Here is an 18,889-nt window from a genome sequence, read left to right on the forward strand (position 1 = left end):
TATTGCTATTTGTATCGCTGACAAAAAAAGGACAGCAAGCATGCATTAAGGCTATAATTTATTTTAAAAATTAGTTCAGTAATTAAATTTCTCCTAACCATGCAAATATTTAATATATTTAAATTTGACTACCATTTCACCTCTGGCCAAAAAAGAGTTGAAAAAGACCAATAAGGAAAGAAGAGTTACACAAATCAAAATATAAACAAATGCATAATTTAATATATTCACCTTACTAAACAGTACTGTACCCTCAATATAGGCATTGATATAAAGAACAATTTGTGACTATTTTTATTCAGTGAGATACTCTTGAGCTACAATTCTTCCATTTTTACATATCAGTGAACAGTGGCAACAATAAAAAAAAAGCGTGGTTCTTTTTAGTAAATTATTTATGATAATATTAAAAATAAGGGTTATGAATTATTAACAACTAACAGTAATATGCACTAGATTGACACTCCTCGGTTGTCCCTAGAAACATCATAGGCATATAGCAACCAGACATCTCTTAAAAAATACCAGAACCTTCACCAAAGTTGTATGATCAGTTATGAGCAACAATTCTAAAATGGGGCAAGAGTTAAACTTTATATAAAGCAGACGCCAAGCTACTGAGAACAAGCCTAATAATCATCAAGTTATTTAGGCCTGGTTTGGAAAATCTATAACCTATGGTTCAGATTTAATTCATTTTATTTAGCTCATGACTCATTCTGAAAACAGACTTACTGCCACAGCTCTTTTAATTTTTAATAGGATTTCTTTTTGGTAAATTAAGTTTATAAGTATACCTTACAAATTAAGTTCACAAATGGGAAGCACTATGGTATAGAACTGCATCTGAATTCTCCTGCCTCCTCTCAATAATAATATGAGTTTGTCAAGTGACAATCTCTCTGAGATTCACTTTCCTCAACTATTAAGAGATAAATATTCTGGACTTCCCTGGTGGCGCAGTGGTTAAGAATCCACCTGGCAATGCAGGGGACCCAGCTTCGAGCCCTGGTCCGGGAAGATCCCACATGCCGCGGAGCAACTAAGCCCGTGCGCCACAACTACTGAGCCTGCGCTCTAGAGCCCGCGAGCCACAACTACTGAGCCTGTGAGCCACAACTATCGAAGCCCGTGTGCCTAGAGCCTGTGCTCTGCAACGAGAGAAGCCACGGCAATGAGAAGCCTGTGCACCGCAACAGAGTAGCCCCCCGCCCCAGCAGCTAGAGAAAGCCTGCGCGCAGCAGCAAAGACCCAATGCAGCCAAAAATTAAATAAATGAATAAATAAATAAATTTATAAAGAGAAAAACAGATAAAAATTCTGATTAACACTGGAGATAAACCACACACACTGATTTCTTCTCTTGTACAAAACACTCTAAAATGACAGTAAAGGTTTTTTTTTAAGTTATAAATACAAGGAGAGGAAGAGAGTAGATATTAGCAGATAAGAGATTTCAGAAAAAGTTTAGAAGGCAAAAGCAGATGAAGGCATGGTAATTGACCAGAAGAAGCTTCCACCCAAGTGTCTGCAACAGGGAACTTTGATCATAAGGGGGAAACAATCTACAGACAGATTGTCAGCAGACCACCTGGAAAAGCTCAGGATTTGAAGACTCTAGGTACTACTTAGGGCAATATGAGACATGGGATTAAGAGCAGAGTTTGGTTGAAAATCTCCAAATGGAGTACTTGACCCCCAGGGCTCTTCCTCCATCCCAAGCAGTTAAGCGATCCTCCCTACCTCCCAACACCTCTATCTCCCAAACAAATTTATATAGAGAGAACATCTCTGAAAATATTGAGACTTTTGGGCGGACTGAGTTTGCGGTATCAAAGGTCATCCATGTAGAAATGTCTGGAACTCTGACAATCAAGTCTAGAGCTCAAGAGGGATGTTGGGTAGAGATTTGAGAGCCAAAAGATGACGTAATAAGATTGGAAGATACTACTTTGAAAGACTGATGTTGAGGAGGGTTGAGGACTTTGAGAAACATCTACATGAAAAGTAATTTAGCCAGAAGAGAATCAGTGAAGGAAACAGAAGGGAATGGCCAGAGGCAGGAATTGAAACAAGAATGTACAATACCATAAGTGCAAATATAACAAAGAAACTTTCTGGAAAGGAGACAAGACTTGGAAAATCAAGTGTCTCAACTGGTTAAATACAATAAGAACTAAAAAAAGGCCACTGATGTTAGCAAGAGGTCAGGGTTTCATGGAATGACTCTCACTCATTTAACAACTATGACAATGTATGGCAGGCACAGTACTGGTTTTCCAATGTCTAAGGGAACCAGGAGAGAGACCGGAGTCAGATTAGAAAGCATTAAGAATTAAACAGTGATTATGACAAACTTTCATAAGAAATCTTTGAGTTAAAGGTAGCAGTAAAATGAAATGATAGCCTGAAAGGAAACCAGACCCATGAAAGGAAAAAACAAATATTTTTTTAAATTTTATATATTTAGAGAGAAATAGAGGAAGCCAGTGAAGATGGAGAGATGGATGCAGTGCAAGGCGAAGTCCAAAAGAAGGTGGGAAATTAGAGACCAGTACCACTAGCAGGGGGATTTAGGGAGCTTAGCCTTGGAAGGCAGGAAGGGATGAACAGTCCTCTGAAGCAGGCAGAAGGGAGCATTATAACATGCCTTCCCTCTCTTTTAAATAACAGTAGACATGAACACAGCAAGAGTCTAAGGCTGCAAGACAAGAATCTACATTCCCTATAGAGAAATAAACATAGAATATGGACTAAATATCTGGAATTTTGCCAGCTAGATACAAAAACTGATTAACATAGAAGAAATATATATTTCAGTGGAATGGTAGATGCACATGTGAGAAACAGATTCCAATGTTAGCAAAACAGCAAAATTTGTATAGCGTATAAATGATATTTTAAGAACTAAGAATCTAATTATGTCCAAAGATAATATAAAGCTTCTACAGTCTCCAGTTGTTTGAAAAATATAATTAATTTTTTGTAGCTTAAATTTATAACAAAACAATCAATATCTTGATTTGGTATCTCAAGGTCAAATACAAAAAGAAATGCACTAAAAACATTCATTATACATAAATCTGTTACATTTTACACTGGAGAGGAAAAATGGTACACATTTTTCCTTATCATGGAAGGCATTATCATAAAATTCAGGTTAAGAAGATGGAAGCATGGCAAGAAATGTCACATTACAGTGGAGTGCTATGTTTCAGAAAACCATTCATTACAAAGAAAGCAAATGCGTGTTTTATGCTAATTGCCAAATAAAAAACTTTAAATGAGACTATTTAAAATAATAAGATCATAGATATTGTTGCTAACCTTTCTTTCCCCCTAGGTATGCAGCTGACTATTGATATTATCAAAATATGTACTTTTTTCTTTTCTTTTCTTTTTTTAATTGAAGCAACAGGGATTTACTGTATAGCACAGAGAATTATACCCAATATCCGGTCATAACCTATAATGGAATATAATCTGCAAAATGTAAGTATTTTTGATGCCTGGTAGCAGCAGGTCCCAGAACAACTCGGTCTGTGTAGCGAGGTAAGGAAATCCTACCAATAATTTCCAGAAAGTAAAAAAAAAAAAAAAAAAAATACAGTTACATGGTCCAATGAGAGTGCCATGGTGCCCTTTCTATCATGGGCTAACAAAACTGCCCAAGTATAAGTAATCCTATAGGCCTCAAACCATAAGTGAAACAGTTTCACAACATGAGCCCTGTTTACTTGGGGGCCCAAATCCCAAACGGAAATTATCCTGGGCACTCAAACCAAGATACTAAGAATGGATAGAAAAGATCATAATCATGGAGGCCCAGCCACTATATCTGCCACCACATAGACACTGAAGCCACAAAGATGTAACTTTCTGGAGCAAAACTCTGCAGGTGGAAAGCAGGACTATTGGAAATTAAAGTCTGAGGGCCAAGTGTGAAGACTAAAGGTTTCTTTCAGTGAGATTAATAGCTGAAGTGTTACATATCAGTTCCAGGCTAAGCAGACAAACAAGTAGAGACCAAGAGAGGAGAAGAGAGCAGGGAAAACATGAAGGTTCTCTGAAGCTCAAGGGTGGGTGCAGAGGCAATGAGGGATTAAGAGAGAGAATGACAGGAGCTGGCAGCCAAAGCAACTTTGAAGTTTGAGATCTCAGAAGTAACATACGGGGCTTCCCTGGTGGCGCAGTGGTTAGGAATCTGCCTGCCAATGCGGGGGACACGGGTTCGAGCCCTGGTCTGGGAAGATCCCACATGCCGCAGAGCAACTAGGCCCGTGAGCCACAGCTACTGAGCCTGCGCGTCTGGAGCCTGTGCTCCGCAACAAGAGAGGCCGCGATAGTGAGAGGCCCGCGCACCGCGATGAAGAGTGGTCCCCGCTCGCCACAACTGGAGAAAGCCCTCGCATAGAAACGAAGACCCAACACAGCCAAAAATAAATAAATAAATAAATAAATTTATAAAAAAAAAAAAAAAGAAGTAACATACGTACTTCCTGCGAAGCAACTCAAGAGCAAGGTTGCACGTATAGAGTTAGAAGGAAAAATCTTGAAGTAAGGCAACTCAGGACATGTAAAAACTGAGCAAGAGGGAGAAAGCTACGGAGCCCATGCAGTGGCAAACCAGCAAGCTGGCTAACGACTGGCTGAAACAGAATAGGTAGCAGGTGTTATAAAACCTGGGAGCAGGATTTAGTAGCCAAATTCACAAAGGAAGAAGAAAGGGAAGGGAAGCAAGGTGATCCTGATTTTTTTCTTTCAATAAAGTTTTTAAAAAAAATCAGATTCTGATTTTTTTTTCTTTCAAAAAAATATTTATATTGCTAACTATGATGGAGAAGGAGGGAATAAAGAATGTAAACAGCTTTATCTTTACCATATTTAAGGTCTTTGGATCTCATATAATGTTTAAGAGTCCCCATATCAGTAATGAAGAATTCAGATGACTTCCTGGTCCTTCCACTGACCAAGCTAATGTACCCAGAAATCCCTGGAAAGCACAAGCTTTCTCCTTGACTGACTGTCATAAATCGTTTAAAAAGAAAGTTAACTGGGACCAAACTCCATGAATGGGAGACAGCTACCAAAACTTGATCACATACCTGGCCTCACATCCCCAAACAACACAAACATCCAATTTCTACAAAATCACTTATGACTAAAAAGAAATGTTATAAGGTTGAGTGGTTTTCCAGGATTTTTAATCACACTTTTCCATAACTATTTGTGTAGAAGTGTACCTTATACTCTTTTCATGCTTGTCCTGTAGATGCAGGGAAAGCCAGTTCATATATGAGCTGACAAACATATCATCACATACTAATGACATGTACGAACATGTCATTAACTTCTACGCCCTCAAAAGCACTCTTAGTTGTCAGAAGCATTTGAGAAAACACAGCATAAATCAAAGAAGTTCCTAGAGAAAAGAGACTGTGGAGGTCAGATGATCCAATTTACAGATTAGAAAACCAAGGCACAAAGAAGTTAAATGCCTCAGCTGAAGGCCTCACAGTTGGTTAGTGGCTAGGCTGGGGTAAGAGCACCACTGCCTCAAGTCTCTCCTCAGTCCTCTCCCCCTACCCACACCCCAAGATGCAAATGTCCAGTAGAGCTGGGCTGGAGTTCCACATAAAATAATAAGACTTTATGCTCTTTCTGAAACGTAAAATGAGATGACAGAATCTAAAAGAATAAGAAACAGCAGAAACTAAGAAACATATTTGCTTGATATAAAATAATAGTAATTTAAAACTATACCTTTACTGCTTCTGATGAAAGTACATTTTCCTTTTTCTGACTTGTGCTCATGGGCTCATTTTCAACACTGAAAAATAAAAACCACAGTTTCTTTTGAAATTAAAAGAGAATTACCAAAATCATACAATTTCTGTGTTTAATGAGAAAACCGAAAGGTCCTTTATATCTGCCATGCTCAAAAGATTCACATACAAAGTGTTATACTAAGAAGATGTTGATAGGAGTCTCTACACTTGAAACACACATTTGAAAATGCTCATCCAGGCTCCAGACATTTTTGTGAGTCCATTCTGCGCTGTATTTTCTTATGCTGACGACCAGCATCACAGTAATGCTGAACAAAGGACACCAGTGTACAGCTATCATAATCTTGGAAAGTGTTACCTTTCTTTGATTTTATCTGTATTAAGGTTCTCCACAGTCTAATCTTTTTTTAATGCCTATGCTGAGTGTTATTTGGAATATATTTCTACTCAGCAAATTTTTATAAATGTATAGGGTCATCTAGCGAATTCTGGGGATATTCAAAATAGATGCAGGTTTATCTAACCCCAAATGTGTCCCAGATGGCCCCTTAAAATTCTGATTTTCCAGATAGTCACTTCTAATTGTCCTGTCTGGAATACCTTCACAGATGCCTTATGAGATGTCACAATAACCTATTTTGCCTATTAGGCACACATACGTTTTAGATCTAAATATTTATGTCTCTATGTTTACATATTATTTTCTTTTCATACTTCGATAATCCTAGACAAATTGAGTAGCTCCACTTTAAAGGTTATCATGACACTCTACCATGTGCTGGGGATTGTGCGAGGCCTTGAGGATTTAAGAAGGAGTAGGTCAGGGTCTTTGTAAAAAGTCTAGTAGGGGAGACTGATACGCAAACAAACAAATAATACAACTTGATACAAGTTATAACTGCTGAATGAAAGAAGTGCCATGGAGCACAGAGGAAACAGGAGGCAGTGATTCTGCCTGCACAGTCAAGTGCCCACAGAGGAGGTACAAAGGCAGGAGGTGATAGAGAATACGGTATTTTGGGGAAACCGTGTTCTGTTTGTTTGTTTTTAATATAAGACTGGAGCACAGGGGACTTCCCTGGTGGCACAGTGGTTAAGAATCCGCCTGCCAATGCAGGGGACACGGGTTCGAGCCCTGGTCCGGGAAGATCCCACATGCCGCAGAGCAACTAAGCCCGCATGCCACAACTACTGAAGCCCGCGCGCCTAGAGCCCGTGCTCTGCAACGAGAGAAGCCACCACAATGAGAAGCCTGCACACCACAACGAAGAGTAGCCCCCGCTCGCCCCAACTAGAGAAAGCCTGCGCAGCAACGAAGACCCAACGCAGCCAAAAAAAAAAAAAAAAAAAAAAGACTGGAGCACAGGATCTTGTGACAGGCAGAGGTGATCCTGCTAAAGATGAGAATGAGACCAGAGGACCCGTTGCAGAATGTGAGAAGCACTGGGAAGCCTTCTGGCAGGAGCATGACTGGGTGGGGAAAAACATACGGAATCGGAATCGTGGTGACTGGCGGGAGGGAATGGAAAGGAGGAGGGGTCAATAGCTCACATCAGATGCAAAGAGAGGCCACATCTGTGCTACTTAGATTTTCTATCCATACAATCCAGTGCACTTGAGCAGACGATCCAGGCAACAAATGATAATGATAAAAAAACCAAAAAACAGAAGGGAGAAATAAAAAGATCATGAACACCTGGAAAATATAATGGATTAAAATTTCATTTAGTCTCAGACTCTATGCAGGAATACAAGGACCAACAAGATACAGCCATGCTCTCAAGCCTTTTAAATGCCAATAGGAAAAAGCAAGCATGTAAATAAGATAAATATGTGAGCTATGTGTTTAACACATGGAAATTCCATAGGAAAAAACAGGAACAAAGTAGAAAAAATAAAGTACAACACAGAATTGTAACCTATATACATGTACATGTCTATAAAATAAGAATGTTTCAGATGGTTAATATTTTAAACGTGAGTGGGTTCTTACCTCTTTTTTCCTATTTTACTAGGCTTATCTTTTGCCACAAGGTTATTTACAATTCAGGTTTTTTAAATTAAATGTCAATTAATACTTGTCTATTTAAGCTCAAATCAAGGAAAAGAGACTGGCAAAATACACATAAAAAGAGCATGATGTAAAAATTTGGAGTATAATCATGAATACTACTGATTATGGTGATTTTATAAGTGTATTCTCTAACTACAATCTATTTTGAATGACCTAAAAACTATCTAAACATACAACAGGCATTTTAGTATCCTAGTTCTTGCTTCAAGATTTCTGAAAGTATACTTATTTAGAGTGTTTACAGGGTATTCTATAAACTTACTGCCTTAGTGAAATTGTAAATGAAAAGTGGTAAAAGTGTCTTTTCCAATACAAAAACTCTGCAGAAAATGCAGCTTGGTGTCCATGGGATTTAAGGCAGAACTCAGTATTTTCAAGTAGCTATAATCATTTCCACACTATAAACACGCACAAAATACCAGAAAAACACAGTTGTAAGTCAGCACATAAGTATTTTGCCTTGAGCAAACAACTGAAGAATTTAAAGCTGAAATCATCAAAAGAAGTAATACTTGACACTTCATAAAACTTTCTGAAACTTATATCCTATGTTTATGTTTCACTAATCTTACTGCTAAATCAAAAATTTAAAATGTGTTGAGTTTTAAAACAAACAATATTTTAAAATTTGGGGTTAAGTATAAAAATCACTGCTTCAGATAAGCTTTCCCCACTTCCTTCCCAGATTACTAGAGTCCCTTCTTCATTTGTCTGACATCTTCAGGATCACTCTGCTTCAATCCATTCTTCCTGGTCAAAGTGATCGTTAATCTGACCATGACACTCTTCTGTTCGAAAACTCCTTCAATAAATCTCCATCAGCTGATGAATAAAGTGAAGAGTCCTTGATATAGATATAGAAAGTTATTCACTTCCTGGTCGCAGACACACCTGTCACATAGAACTAATTCCCATTCTCAGAATGCACCAAATTCACATGCCAGCAAACCACTTTCTTCTCCTGCCTGCAACATCCTTCCCCACCCTGTCCAACTCTTAATCCTTTACAATTTAGTTCTAGCTTAACCTGTATTTTTTAAAAATAAATTTATTCATTTATTTATTTTTGGCTGTGTTGGGTCTTCATTGCTGGGAGCGGGCTTTCTCCAGTTGCGGAGACCGGGGGCTACTCTTCGTTGTGGTGCGCGGGCTTCTCACTGCGGTGGCTTCTCCTCTTGCAGAGCACAGGCTCTAGGCACGTGGGCTTCAGTAATTGTAGCACACGGGCTCAGTAGTTGTGGCTCGCAGGCTCTAGAGCACAGGTTCAGTAGTTGTGGTGCACGGGCTTAGTTGCTCTGCGGCATGTGGGATCTTTCCGGACCAGGGCTCGAACCCGTGTCCCCTGCATTGGCAGGCAGATTCTTAACCACTACACCACGAGGTAAGTCCATTAACCTGTATTTTTTGTGCTCCCACTGCGCTCAGTGATACCCCTCATACGTTTCTGCTGGTAATGACTGGCTGGTTGTCCATTTGTCTAACTAGAACTTGAACTCATTTAACTCAGGAACGATATCATTCATGGCTGTATCCCAGAGCCTAGCATCGTGCCTGACAGTGTGAAGGCACTCAAATATCGTTTGTTAAATGAATTTTTAAAATAACTGATATTAAACAGTCTCCAGTTATGTGTGCTTAATCAGAAAACACTATTCCATTGGGAACAATGGAATAATACACATTAGTCTTTTTTCCTTAATGAAATACTAGTATAAGTCTCTTGAGAGCATGTACCATCCACTCTCATCCTGCATCATCTTTCTCTAAAGGTATAAAGAGGGGAGTAGGGCTGTGAGAAGAAAATTACTCAATAGGAAAAAGAGTATTTTCAATTGATTTACAAACAAAACACAAAAAAATTAGAACAGAATCTATAAAGACACTCAAAACACTGCATACTTAGATGTCAACTTAGGAGGAGGAGGAGGAAGGAGAAGAAGAAGAAACATTAACAGAAAAGTCTCGAAAGGCTTGGAGTGGTACTCTCAGACTCTCAATAAATACAAGAGAAAAAGAAACATTTCGAATTCAGATGATCTCAAACGTTAAGAAAGACGACTAGCCTTTCCTATTGTTCTTTCACAATTTAACCCCCTTTGGGACCAGGGAATTATTTCAATAGCAGTATTTTTAGAAAGCACACATTCTGCTCATGGCAGGGGGTGAGGGGCAGTAATCATAATCACACGTAGGCACAAATAAGACTACCTTGAATTTTAATAGCCTCATCTTACTTAGCTAACAGAACTCTGGAAATTACTCTTTCAAAATGGTCCAGATAAATATCAAGGTCAAAGTGACACAGAAGCTCCTCATTTTTGAAGCAAACATATTTAGACCACGTCTGAAAACCAGGAATCCAACTTACAGTCATTAAGCAACCACTTACTCTATGCCAGACGTAAAACAAAACAAAACGGACATAGGTCTGTTTCAGGGATGGCACCTTAGGGACAAAAGGCACTTCAGTCAAAATGCTTCTTTCTGGATCTGATTTTTTCAAATATGTACATTGGAAGTGTCAGATCAGCACTCTGCCAGATCTAAAATCCCATATGATCCTTCAATAAGCAGAGTGAGTGGAAAAAGGAACAGGGAGACTAACCTGGAGGCTTCTGTGGTAAAGGAAGAAAAAGACTGTGACCAAGAAACCAACTCAGTCAAAACTGGTATCAGGGAGCTTCCCTGGTGGCGCAGTGGTTGAGAGTCTGCCTGCCGGTGCAGGGGACACGGGTTCGAGCCCTGGTCTGGGAAGATCCCACATGCCGCGGAGCGACTAGGCCCGTGAGCCACAATTGCTGAGCCTGCGCATCTGGAGCCTGTGCTCCGCAACAAGAGAGGCCGCGATAAAGAGAGGCCCGCGCACCGCGATGAAGAGCGGCCCCCGCTTGCCGCAACTGGAGAAAGCCCTCGCACAGAAACGAAGACACAACACAGCCATAAATTAATTAATTAATTAATTAATTAATTAAAAAAAAAACTGATATCAGGGCATTACAACAAGGAGGCAGAAACTTCTACTGTCCCTTATTTCAAAGTAACTGAGGCCAACCTGGGGTCTGTCCTCTATTCCCTTGGGCTGCTCCATCTCATCCCTCACTTGGGTCCTTAAACATAGTTACCCTCACACCTTCCAAGGGGTCTGCTCATTCCCTGGGGCATCTACACTACCTTGGGGATCTTAGAAACTCATCTTCACATGACAAGCTCTGGAGTTCTCTTTGCTCACTGCTATACTGCAGGTACATTATGGACTAGACTGACTTTTGTGCACTGGCCTGGGATCCCACCCAGCATCTCCAACCCTGCTTCTATGGGAATAAAGACAGTTCCACACCGACAATTTCCAAACAACCATCTGGAAAACTGTCCATTCATAAACAGTGACTGCTAGCAGTAGAGTAGTACTTGTATTTTTTTTTTTTTTAATGACTATTAACAGAATATAAAACAGGTGGTTATGGCTATTTCTGGGTTTCAAATTAAAAGGTAACAAAATGCTGCACTTTTAAGACAAACAGCATGTATTTTAGCCCAAACATCTGGCGTCTGAATTTCAGAACTCTTTGGAGAGAAACTGGGAGCAAGGAGGAGAGGTAACAGACATGATTATGAAGCTTCACGGCTTTGCAGTCTTAGAGCTTCTGACAGTCCCTTCCCCATAATGTCAACCCTCTCCTATAATTTATGTATCCACCTTGAAGCTTATTTACTTCCTGTTCCCATCACATGCTCCCAAAACAAGACCCATAATTACAGTTTAATCACAGGCTATAGAGAATCTCAGTCTGTTTGATGTGACCTGAGCTGTCCATCTACACATGACATCAGCAACTGCTCTATTCTCCCAAAGTCTTCTTCCTCATACCCTTCAGATTCTGAACATTCGTGACCCACCTCACAAGAATCAATACCCCTCCACAACTAAGACCGGATGCAACAAATAAATAAATAATTATTAAAAAAAAAAAAAAAGAGGGCTTCCCTGGTGGTGCAGTGGTTGAGAATCTGCCTGCCAATACAGGGGACACGGGTTCGAGCCCTGGTCTGGGAAGATCCCACATGCCGCGGAGCAGCTGGGCCCGTGAGCCACAATTACCGAGCCTGCGCGTCTGGAGCCTGTGCTCTGCAACAAGAGAGGCCGCGATGGTGAGAGGCCCGCGCACCGCGATGAAGAGTGGCCTGCGCTTGCCACAACTAGAGAAAGCCCTCGCACAGAAACGAAGACCCAACACAACCATAAATAAATAAATAAATAAAAATTAAAAAAAAAAAAAAAGAGTAATAAGATATCTTTAAAAAAAAAAAAAAAAGAATCAATACCCTGAACCTTTGCTGTGACATGAACTCAAAGCAGTATTCTAGCTGCTGTCTAAAATTAGACACCCATTCGTGTACCATTCAACAAACTGTCCTGAGGGAGGAGCACTGGAGATCCAAGGACAGGTGAGACTGGGCCTTCCCAGAGCCACCAAGGCTGACCTTGCCTCCAGCTCAAATTCTTCCTCCTCTGTCAATTCTTCTGGATACCAATAAGCGGATAAACTGTGTGAGAATATACAAACATACAAATACATATAAACCCATGCCCCAGTGATTACTTTTTTTTAAAAAAGTAATCTCATCATCTCAACTCCTTACCAAGACCTACCTCATCTGGCCCCTGGCTCCCTTCCATTCTGTTGTCTCTGCCTATTCTGGCATCTGTGCCAACATGGTCCTGCCCCAGAACCTTGAAACTGGCTCTTCGCTCTTCCTGGAAAGACCTTTCCTCTGATTTGCTCATGTCCTTACTTCCAAATATCATGCAGGTCTTGGGTCAAATGTTACCCAATAGAGAGGCCTTTCATGACCATCCTCTCTGTACCTTATTACAGACTCGCTACTTCCATCACGTCCTCTTCCCTCACCCGGCTTTATTTTACTTCAAAGCACATTATATATAAATCTAAATAACTTTCCCATCGGAATACAAACCCTCTGTAAGCAGAGACACATTTAGATATTCAAACTAGATTCTGAAAAGTAATGACCCATCTAAGATTTTTCAAAGGGTTAAAATTATCTTTATAATTTGTAAAAGTATATGTACTATTGTAGAAAATGACAAAGCACCACTGTTAAGTGAAAAAAAAATTCAGGTTTCAAAATCCTGAAGAGAACTTTTACTTTTTCTAAAAATATGTATACATGTAGACATGCACATAGGAAATGATCTAGAAGAAGAGTACTCGTCTCTGGGTGGATAGGGTTATGTATGAGTTGTGCTTTTTTTCTTTTTGATTTTCTTATAATTTTATAGCTGTTTTAGAAAAGCATATATTACTATCAAAAGGAAGAAAAAACAAGTATTGTAGTTGATTTTAAAACATAAAAACAAGTTAGTGAAAAAATGCTAGCAAATTTAAAGTAGACAAATAACTAAATACTAACAGTACAAATATTTCATAATGGCAATTTCTTTGTATCATAATAAACACAACATTGCCAAATAAGATCCCTATCTGCCTACCTAGAACAATGGAACAATCAAAATTATTACCATACATATTTTCAGCTTTGACTGAAATACAGCACAATGCCACCCCTCCAGCCAGGGTATGATCCTTCTTGCTTCGACAACGAAGACAATAAAAGGCTGAGAGTTTACATCTCACCCAACCTATTCCCAGTTATCAAAATTTAAAATTCAAAGTATTTCATTCCTTGTCATAAGAAGCATGGAAGTTATAAAAAATTATGATCTGCCACTAAAGGTAGCATCCATGTTTTGTATAAATTTTAGTACAAAGGGCAAAGCAGAAATTTCTAACATATCATGTAGAAATCACACAAAATTAGTATTTGTGAGAGCATTCAAATACCATTTTCATGTCATTTCTGGCACTACCATTTGTGCTACTTGCCATAAAGAACACATAAAAGATGTGCTCCTTCAAAAGCATGTTGTACTACTCTAAACAAAACTGTATTTTATATACATGGAAAGGTTGACTTTTGATTTAATCCCAAAATTATAACACTTATTTTGGCTGAATGAATAAAGGGAAGTGGGAAGAGGTGTAAAATAGCTAAGTCCTCATCTACCATCACCAGAAATCAATATAAACTGTCTAAAGTTTACAAATCAAGAAAGAATAGTAAATAGACACATGTACAGAAAGGCCAGAAGAAACAGCTTAAACGAGATTAAAACTGTTTCCTCTAAGAAGAGAGTCTCAAGAATGGCCCTACACCTGTTAATGCTCCACAGCCCCGTGAGACACCTTGGTACTTATTTTAAGAGGAAAAGAAAGATTTGTGCTATGTCTGCCTTCCCCACAAAACTGCAGGAGTGTTTTGAACCAAAGACCATGCTGCACTGGATTCCCAGAGGCTAGTACAGGGCCTGGCACAAGTGGTACCAAATGAATTCTTGTTAAAACATTGGTGAGGTTTTCAAATCAACAGATGAATATGTTAGAACTACAGAGAGGAAATACCCAATGCATATTCATATGTAACCTTTCCAGTAAAACAAAAGTCTTCCTAATCTATAAGGCATACTTCTTTATTTTGTACACATCTATTACCCTATGGAGTTTTGGCTGGCATGATAAAGCTGGAAGAGACCTTAGCAATGAGGTCCACCTCCCTCGCTTTATAATCAAAGACAGAGAGCTAATGAATTGCCCAGAGTCACACTGCTACTTAAAGCAGATGATTTAGGTGATCTCACAAAAATGAGTTGATATTTTTGATGCTCTGTTAACTCCACCCAGTTTCACATTGCAGATTAATAATGCATAAGCCTTCCTCATACCTGTAGAAAGTATCAAAATATCTAATTATTCTGCATTATAAATATTCCATTTACTTATAGCCTTAATCATAACTTTTCTCACTTGAACAAGTTAATGGAGTTCATTCTTTCTTTGGAGAAGTTTTGCCAACTCAGGATTATAAATTCTCTCTCTTTTTTCCCTCTTTTATACAGAGATATTCACTAGGTCATAACCAGTCTTTTTTTTTTCTGAAATAGATAATTCACATAATTTTTTTTTAAGTATAAGAAGGTCTAAAATGAAAATTCTCCCTCCTGTTCCTCATTAATTCACCCAGTCTCTCATCCTCCCTAAGTAGTTAACACAACACTAGTAACAGACTTTTTTCATACTCCCCCATTTTCATATGCAAACAGGAGCATACTATACACAGTGGTTTGTATCTTGCTTTTTTATTTTTTTACTTAATGTATCTAAGAGACATTTTCTTATCAGTACATAAAAAGCTTTATCATTCTTTTTGACAGCTGTGTAATATTCCACTACATGGCTATAACACGATTTACCAATTAGTCCACTATTGATGGGATTACACTTTATTTTTCATCTTTTGCTAATTAAAACAACACTGCAATGACTAAACTTGTAGAGGCAACTTTTGGCCTGTTTGCAAACTGTATACAGCCAATGGAATTCCTAGAAGGGAACTGTTAAATCAGAGTATGTGAATGTATAATACTGATAGAACTTGTCAAATTGCCCTCCAAAGTGGTGTATCAATTTACACTCCCTCTAGTAGTGTATGAGAGTTCCTGCCAACAAACTCAAGTTTTGATTATCAAACAGGTGGAATATGGTATCTTGCTAGTGGTAATTTGTATCTTTTTCGAAGGAGATGATTGACTCTTTTTATGTGTTCAAATATAAATTTATAAGTTGCATAAGTGTATATATTTTCCTCTCTCAACTGCCAGGACCATAAATTCTTTATTGTACAGAGCACTGACCCAGGCCATCTGGGCAGATATCCAGCTGCATGCCATTGTTTTTTATTTCCATTCAATACCATTTTCTAAGGCCTGCCTTCTGTTTGGGTCTTCCCAAGTTAAGCAGGGGATGTAGTCACATAATGCTGTAGGCTTTGAATTCAGGAAGGAGAATTCGACTCCTTACTCTACCACAAGATGTTGACACTTCTGATTAGTTATTGGACCTCTCCAAGCCTTAAATTACGTTATCTGTAAAATGGAGTAAAGATTCCTCACTCATAAGGTTGCTTTGAGGATTAAGTGAATGTATATGTTTAAAGCCCCAAGCATAGGGCTTGGATCTTATTAGGGCCTCAATTAAGGGTGGTTTAGGTTTTTGTTTTTTTTGAATTTTTGAATTTTATTTATTTTTTATACAGCAGGTTATTATCTATTTCATACATATTAGTTATCTATTTCATTACATATTTCATTCATGTATATATATTTCAATCCCAATCTCCCGGTTAAGGGTGGTTTAGTTTTGTCATCATTAATCTGTCAGGCAAAAAGAAACACTTGACTAAGCAAACAGTTGTTTCTCGCTGCTTTGGGATATTTCCAATTACATACCCCCAGGGGTTAAACACTGAGAGGTAATCCTGCTGGAGTTGTACCAGTACTTGGCCTTCACAACTGCCAAATAAACAGTAAGAATTAGTTATTTCTGGTCACAAAACTTCAACTTATTTCTCTATCAACACCAAGCCATTTTGTATAAGAATCTCCGCTTACTTGGAATGCTGATTTTTGAAAGGATGCGCTTTTCTGCCTCCATGTAAGACTTGCTGAGTCAAGGAGGAGCAGGTGGGACTGAGGGAAAGCACTTCCATCCCTGCTGGTATAGTTACTGCCACACCTCCCCACTAGTCTGCCTTGGCCAAGGCTGCTCATCAAACCACGCTCAGGGAGAAGGTCAGAGCAGCGAGAGGACACTTCGTATGAGAAAGTCTTCATACCACGTCTGACCCTCATGATACAGTACGTGCGTTCTGAACCACATGTCACACGCCCCCAATACATGTTTGGCACATAATGAGCTCATCTGGAAAATAGAGACATACATGTTTATCTCCTCCATTAATTTAGGAACTCTCTGAGGGCAGTTTTGGTCTTTCATTCATCTTTGTATCCCACTCCTTAGCAACATACTTGACAAGTAGCAGTCACTCAAATTTATGGAATGAACAGACTAAAAAAATATAAGACTCTAACTTTTACTTCATGCTGATACTCTCTTTTCAGTAGAGAGCCTGGATTACTTTCCTGAGTTTCAACTTATGTCAACCTATGTTTTCTTACTACCATAGTTGTACTGGCATTTCTGGTATATCTGCATGTCAGTGTATTTCATCAAAACTCTGGTTAGGAAACAAAATATTTTACTGAGGGAGTATGATTTTCCTCTTACTTTACAGAATGTGCTATTATCCTTTTTACATATTTTCCACTGAGATGAAAAAAAAACCCCAAAAATGTTTGCTTAATCAGAACTTTCAAAGTTAGAAGTGCTGATTAAATTTACTGCAGGCCAATTTGAGGTACACTTGCAACTTGAACCCGTTTACAGTGTACAATTGAGTTAGCTTTCAAGGAGTTTCCTCAGCAAGAAACAGAATCCCCAAGGTAGACATCTGGCAGACACCCTGTTAAGCCCAAAAGTCAGAAATCTCACTTGAAAAAAAGTATGGTTTCAACACCATAAAACAGTCTATATTTCTACTCCACTGCCATAGGTAGGTTCTGTGCTTTCCATTAACCTGGAAGCTCAAGATTCTCACAAAATACACAGGGCTGAGGACTTCTGGAATTTTCTAGTCATCTTTATTGCTGCAGGCATGAACTACAGATGTGGTCCTTCAACACCACATAGGTATCTCTTATTCCACTAAACTAGTTACCAATTATTCTCTATAGTGCTTTCAAATCAATGAAAATGCAATCATGATAAAAATTCGGAGAACAAAGCTCCTTTTCCTTACATAACTGATGCTGTGGTCAACATTTAACTTGAAGGCCAACAGTTCTCATGCTGGTATCAGGGGCATTATTGACATTTTTTATGAGACTATCTCCTGCACTACATCCCATTAGCATCCTGGCTCTACCCATTTATCAATCACACTCAGCCATGGTGAAAAGCAAATATTCTCTGAACTTTAAATCAATAGCCAAACACTCTGTCTAGAGAGCTTTATGGTGCCCCCATGTTTCAAAATGCCCACCGTAAGGGTACGAGTGTACTAACCCTCGCTTAAAGCCAGTAATAAGAGCTTTAATGCTCCTCAACAGAGATTCACTCCCTCACCTGAGCTAGGTAAAGGGGACACCAAGATGAGACACAGCCCTGCCTTGGGTCTAGTGATCCTGTCTTACCTTCTATCAATAGCACTATATTGGGATGCTCAAAGGAACAGCCAAAAAGAGTATATGTGAAATGGGCCACAGCGTTACCCATTCTGGAATAAAGGAAGGAAAGGTCCAACTGACTTACATATTCAGATGTATTTTGAAGGAGCATAGTTCAGCAGGGTGGTGGGCAGAATGGTGTGGAAAAAGAATCAGAGCTTCTGAGTCTGAGAGACCCAATTTCAAATCTCACCCCTGAAACTTACTCCTGTCATGATTTGGAGTAAATCGTTCTCCACTGGCAGTGCTATCACTCTCCCTGCCACCCACCTGGGTGGAGGTGTTTTGAGTTCTCCCAATGACTGGAGGATGCAACTGGCAATTAGTGGGCGGGGCTACAGATGCCAAATGTCCTGCAAAGGACAGGAGAGCCCAGTTCAACAAAGAATTGTTCCACCCAAGATGCCAACAGTGTCCACACCTAAGAACCTTATCATCCTCAGTTTGCTCAACTGTCAGAATAGTGATAAGCATACCAACCTTCCAGGCTGAGAGTGACGTTTAAATGAGACAATGCAAGTAAAAGTACCCAGCCCAGGAGGAAGTGCACGGTGGGCCCTTGATAAATGCTGTTCTCGCCTTACTATCCCCCTCCCAAGTTTACGAACATTGTACAGAGCTCATTTTAAACACGTCCATCGTGTGTGATATAGCAAAGAAACAAAACTGAGCAATCATCTTCTCAAAGTGGGGAAAATTAGAAGGCAGGTATCCTCCAAATTTCAGTTTAGCAGCATCTGTTTAAAAGACCTTCACAAAAATTCTCTAAGCTTTAAATCGAGAGCCAAACACTCTTTGTGGCCCAGCGCTAATCTAGCTTTCTTA

General features: G+C 39.2%; 1 protein-coding gene and 2 long non-coding RNA genes across 6 annotated transcripts in view; 1 reads left to right on the top strand and 2 right to left on the bottom strand.

Annotated features, from left to right (window-relative positions):
* CRYBG3 (crystallin beta-gamma domain containing 3) overlaps window positions 1-18,889 on the bottom strand; it is a 111,864-nt gene that overhangs the window by 89,413 nt on the left and 3,562 nt on the right. For all 4 annotated transcript variants that reach the window (XR_014263067.1, XR_014263068.1, XM_082460249.1 and 1 more), the window contains exon 2: window positions 5,764-5,830. Coding sequence is in view for 2 of the 4 variants with exons in the window: in XM_082460249.1 (XP_082316375.1) it covers window positions 5,764-5,830 (67 nt within the window). In the remaining 2 variants the exon portion in view is untranslated. The remainder of the gene's footprint in view (window positions 1-5,763; window positions 5,831-18,889) is intronic.
* LOC309660193 lies at window positions 3,559-5,756 on the bottom strand. Its single transcript, XR_014263256.1, has 2 exons — window positions 4,497-5,756; window positions 3,559-4,176 (listed from the first exon to the last, which is right to left on the bottom strand). It is a non-coding gene; the product is annotated as an uncharacterized lncRNA (long non-coding RNA).
* Window positions 5,842-18,889, top strand: part of LOC309660153 — a 639,313-nt gene continuing 626,265 nt past the window's right edge. The window contains exon 1 of the long non-coding RNA XR_014263213.1: window positions 5,842-12,043. This is a non-coding gene — a long non-coding RNA (uncharacterized lncRNA). The remainder of the gene's footprint in view (window positions 12,044-18,889) is intronic.

Source organism: Balaenoptera physalus (assembly GCF_965194825.1).
Source record: "Balaenoptera physalus genome assembly, chromosome: 4".
NCBI lineage: Eukaryota > Metazoa > Chordata > Mammalia > Artiodactyla > Balaenopteridae > Balaenoptera > Balaenoptera physalus.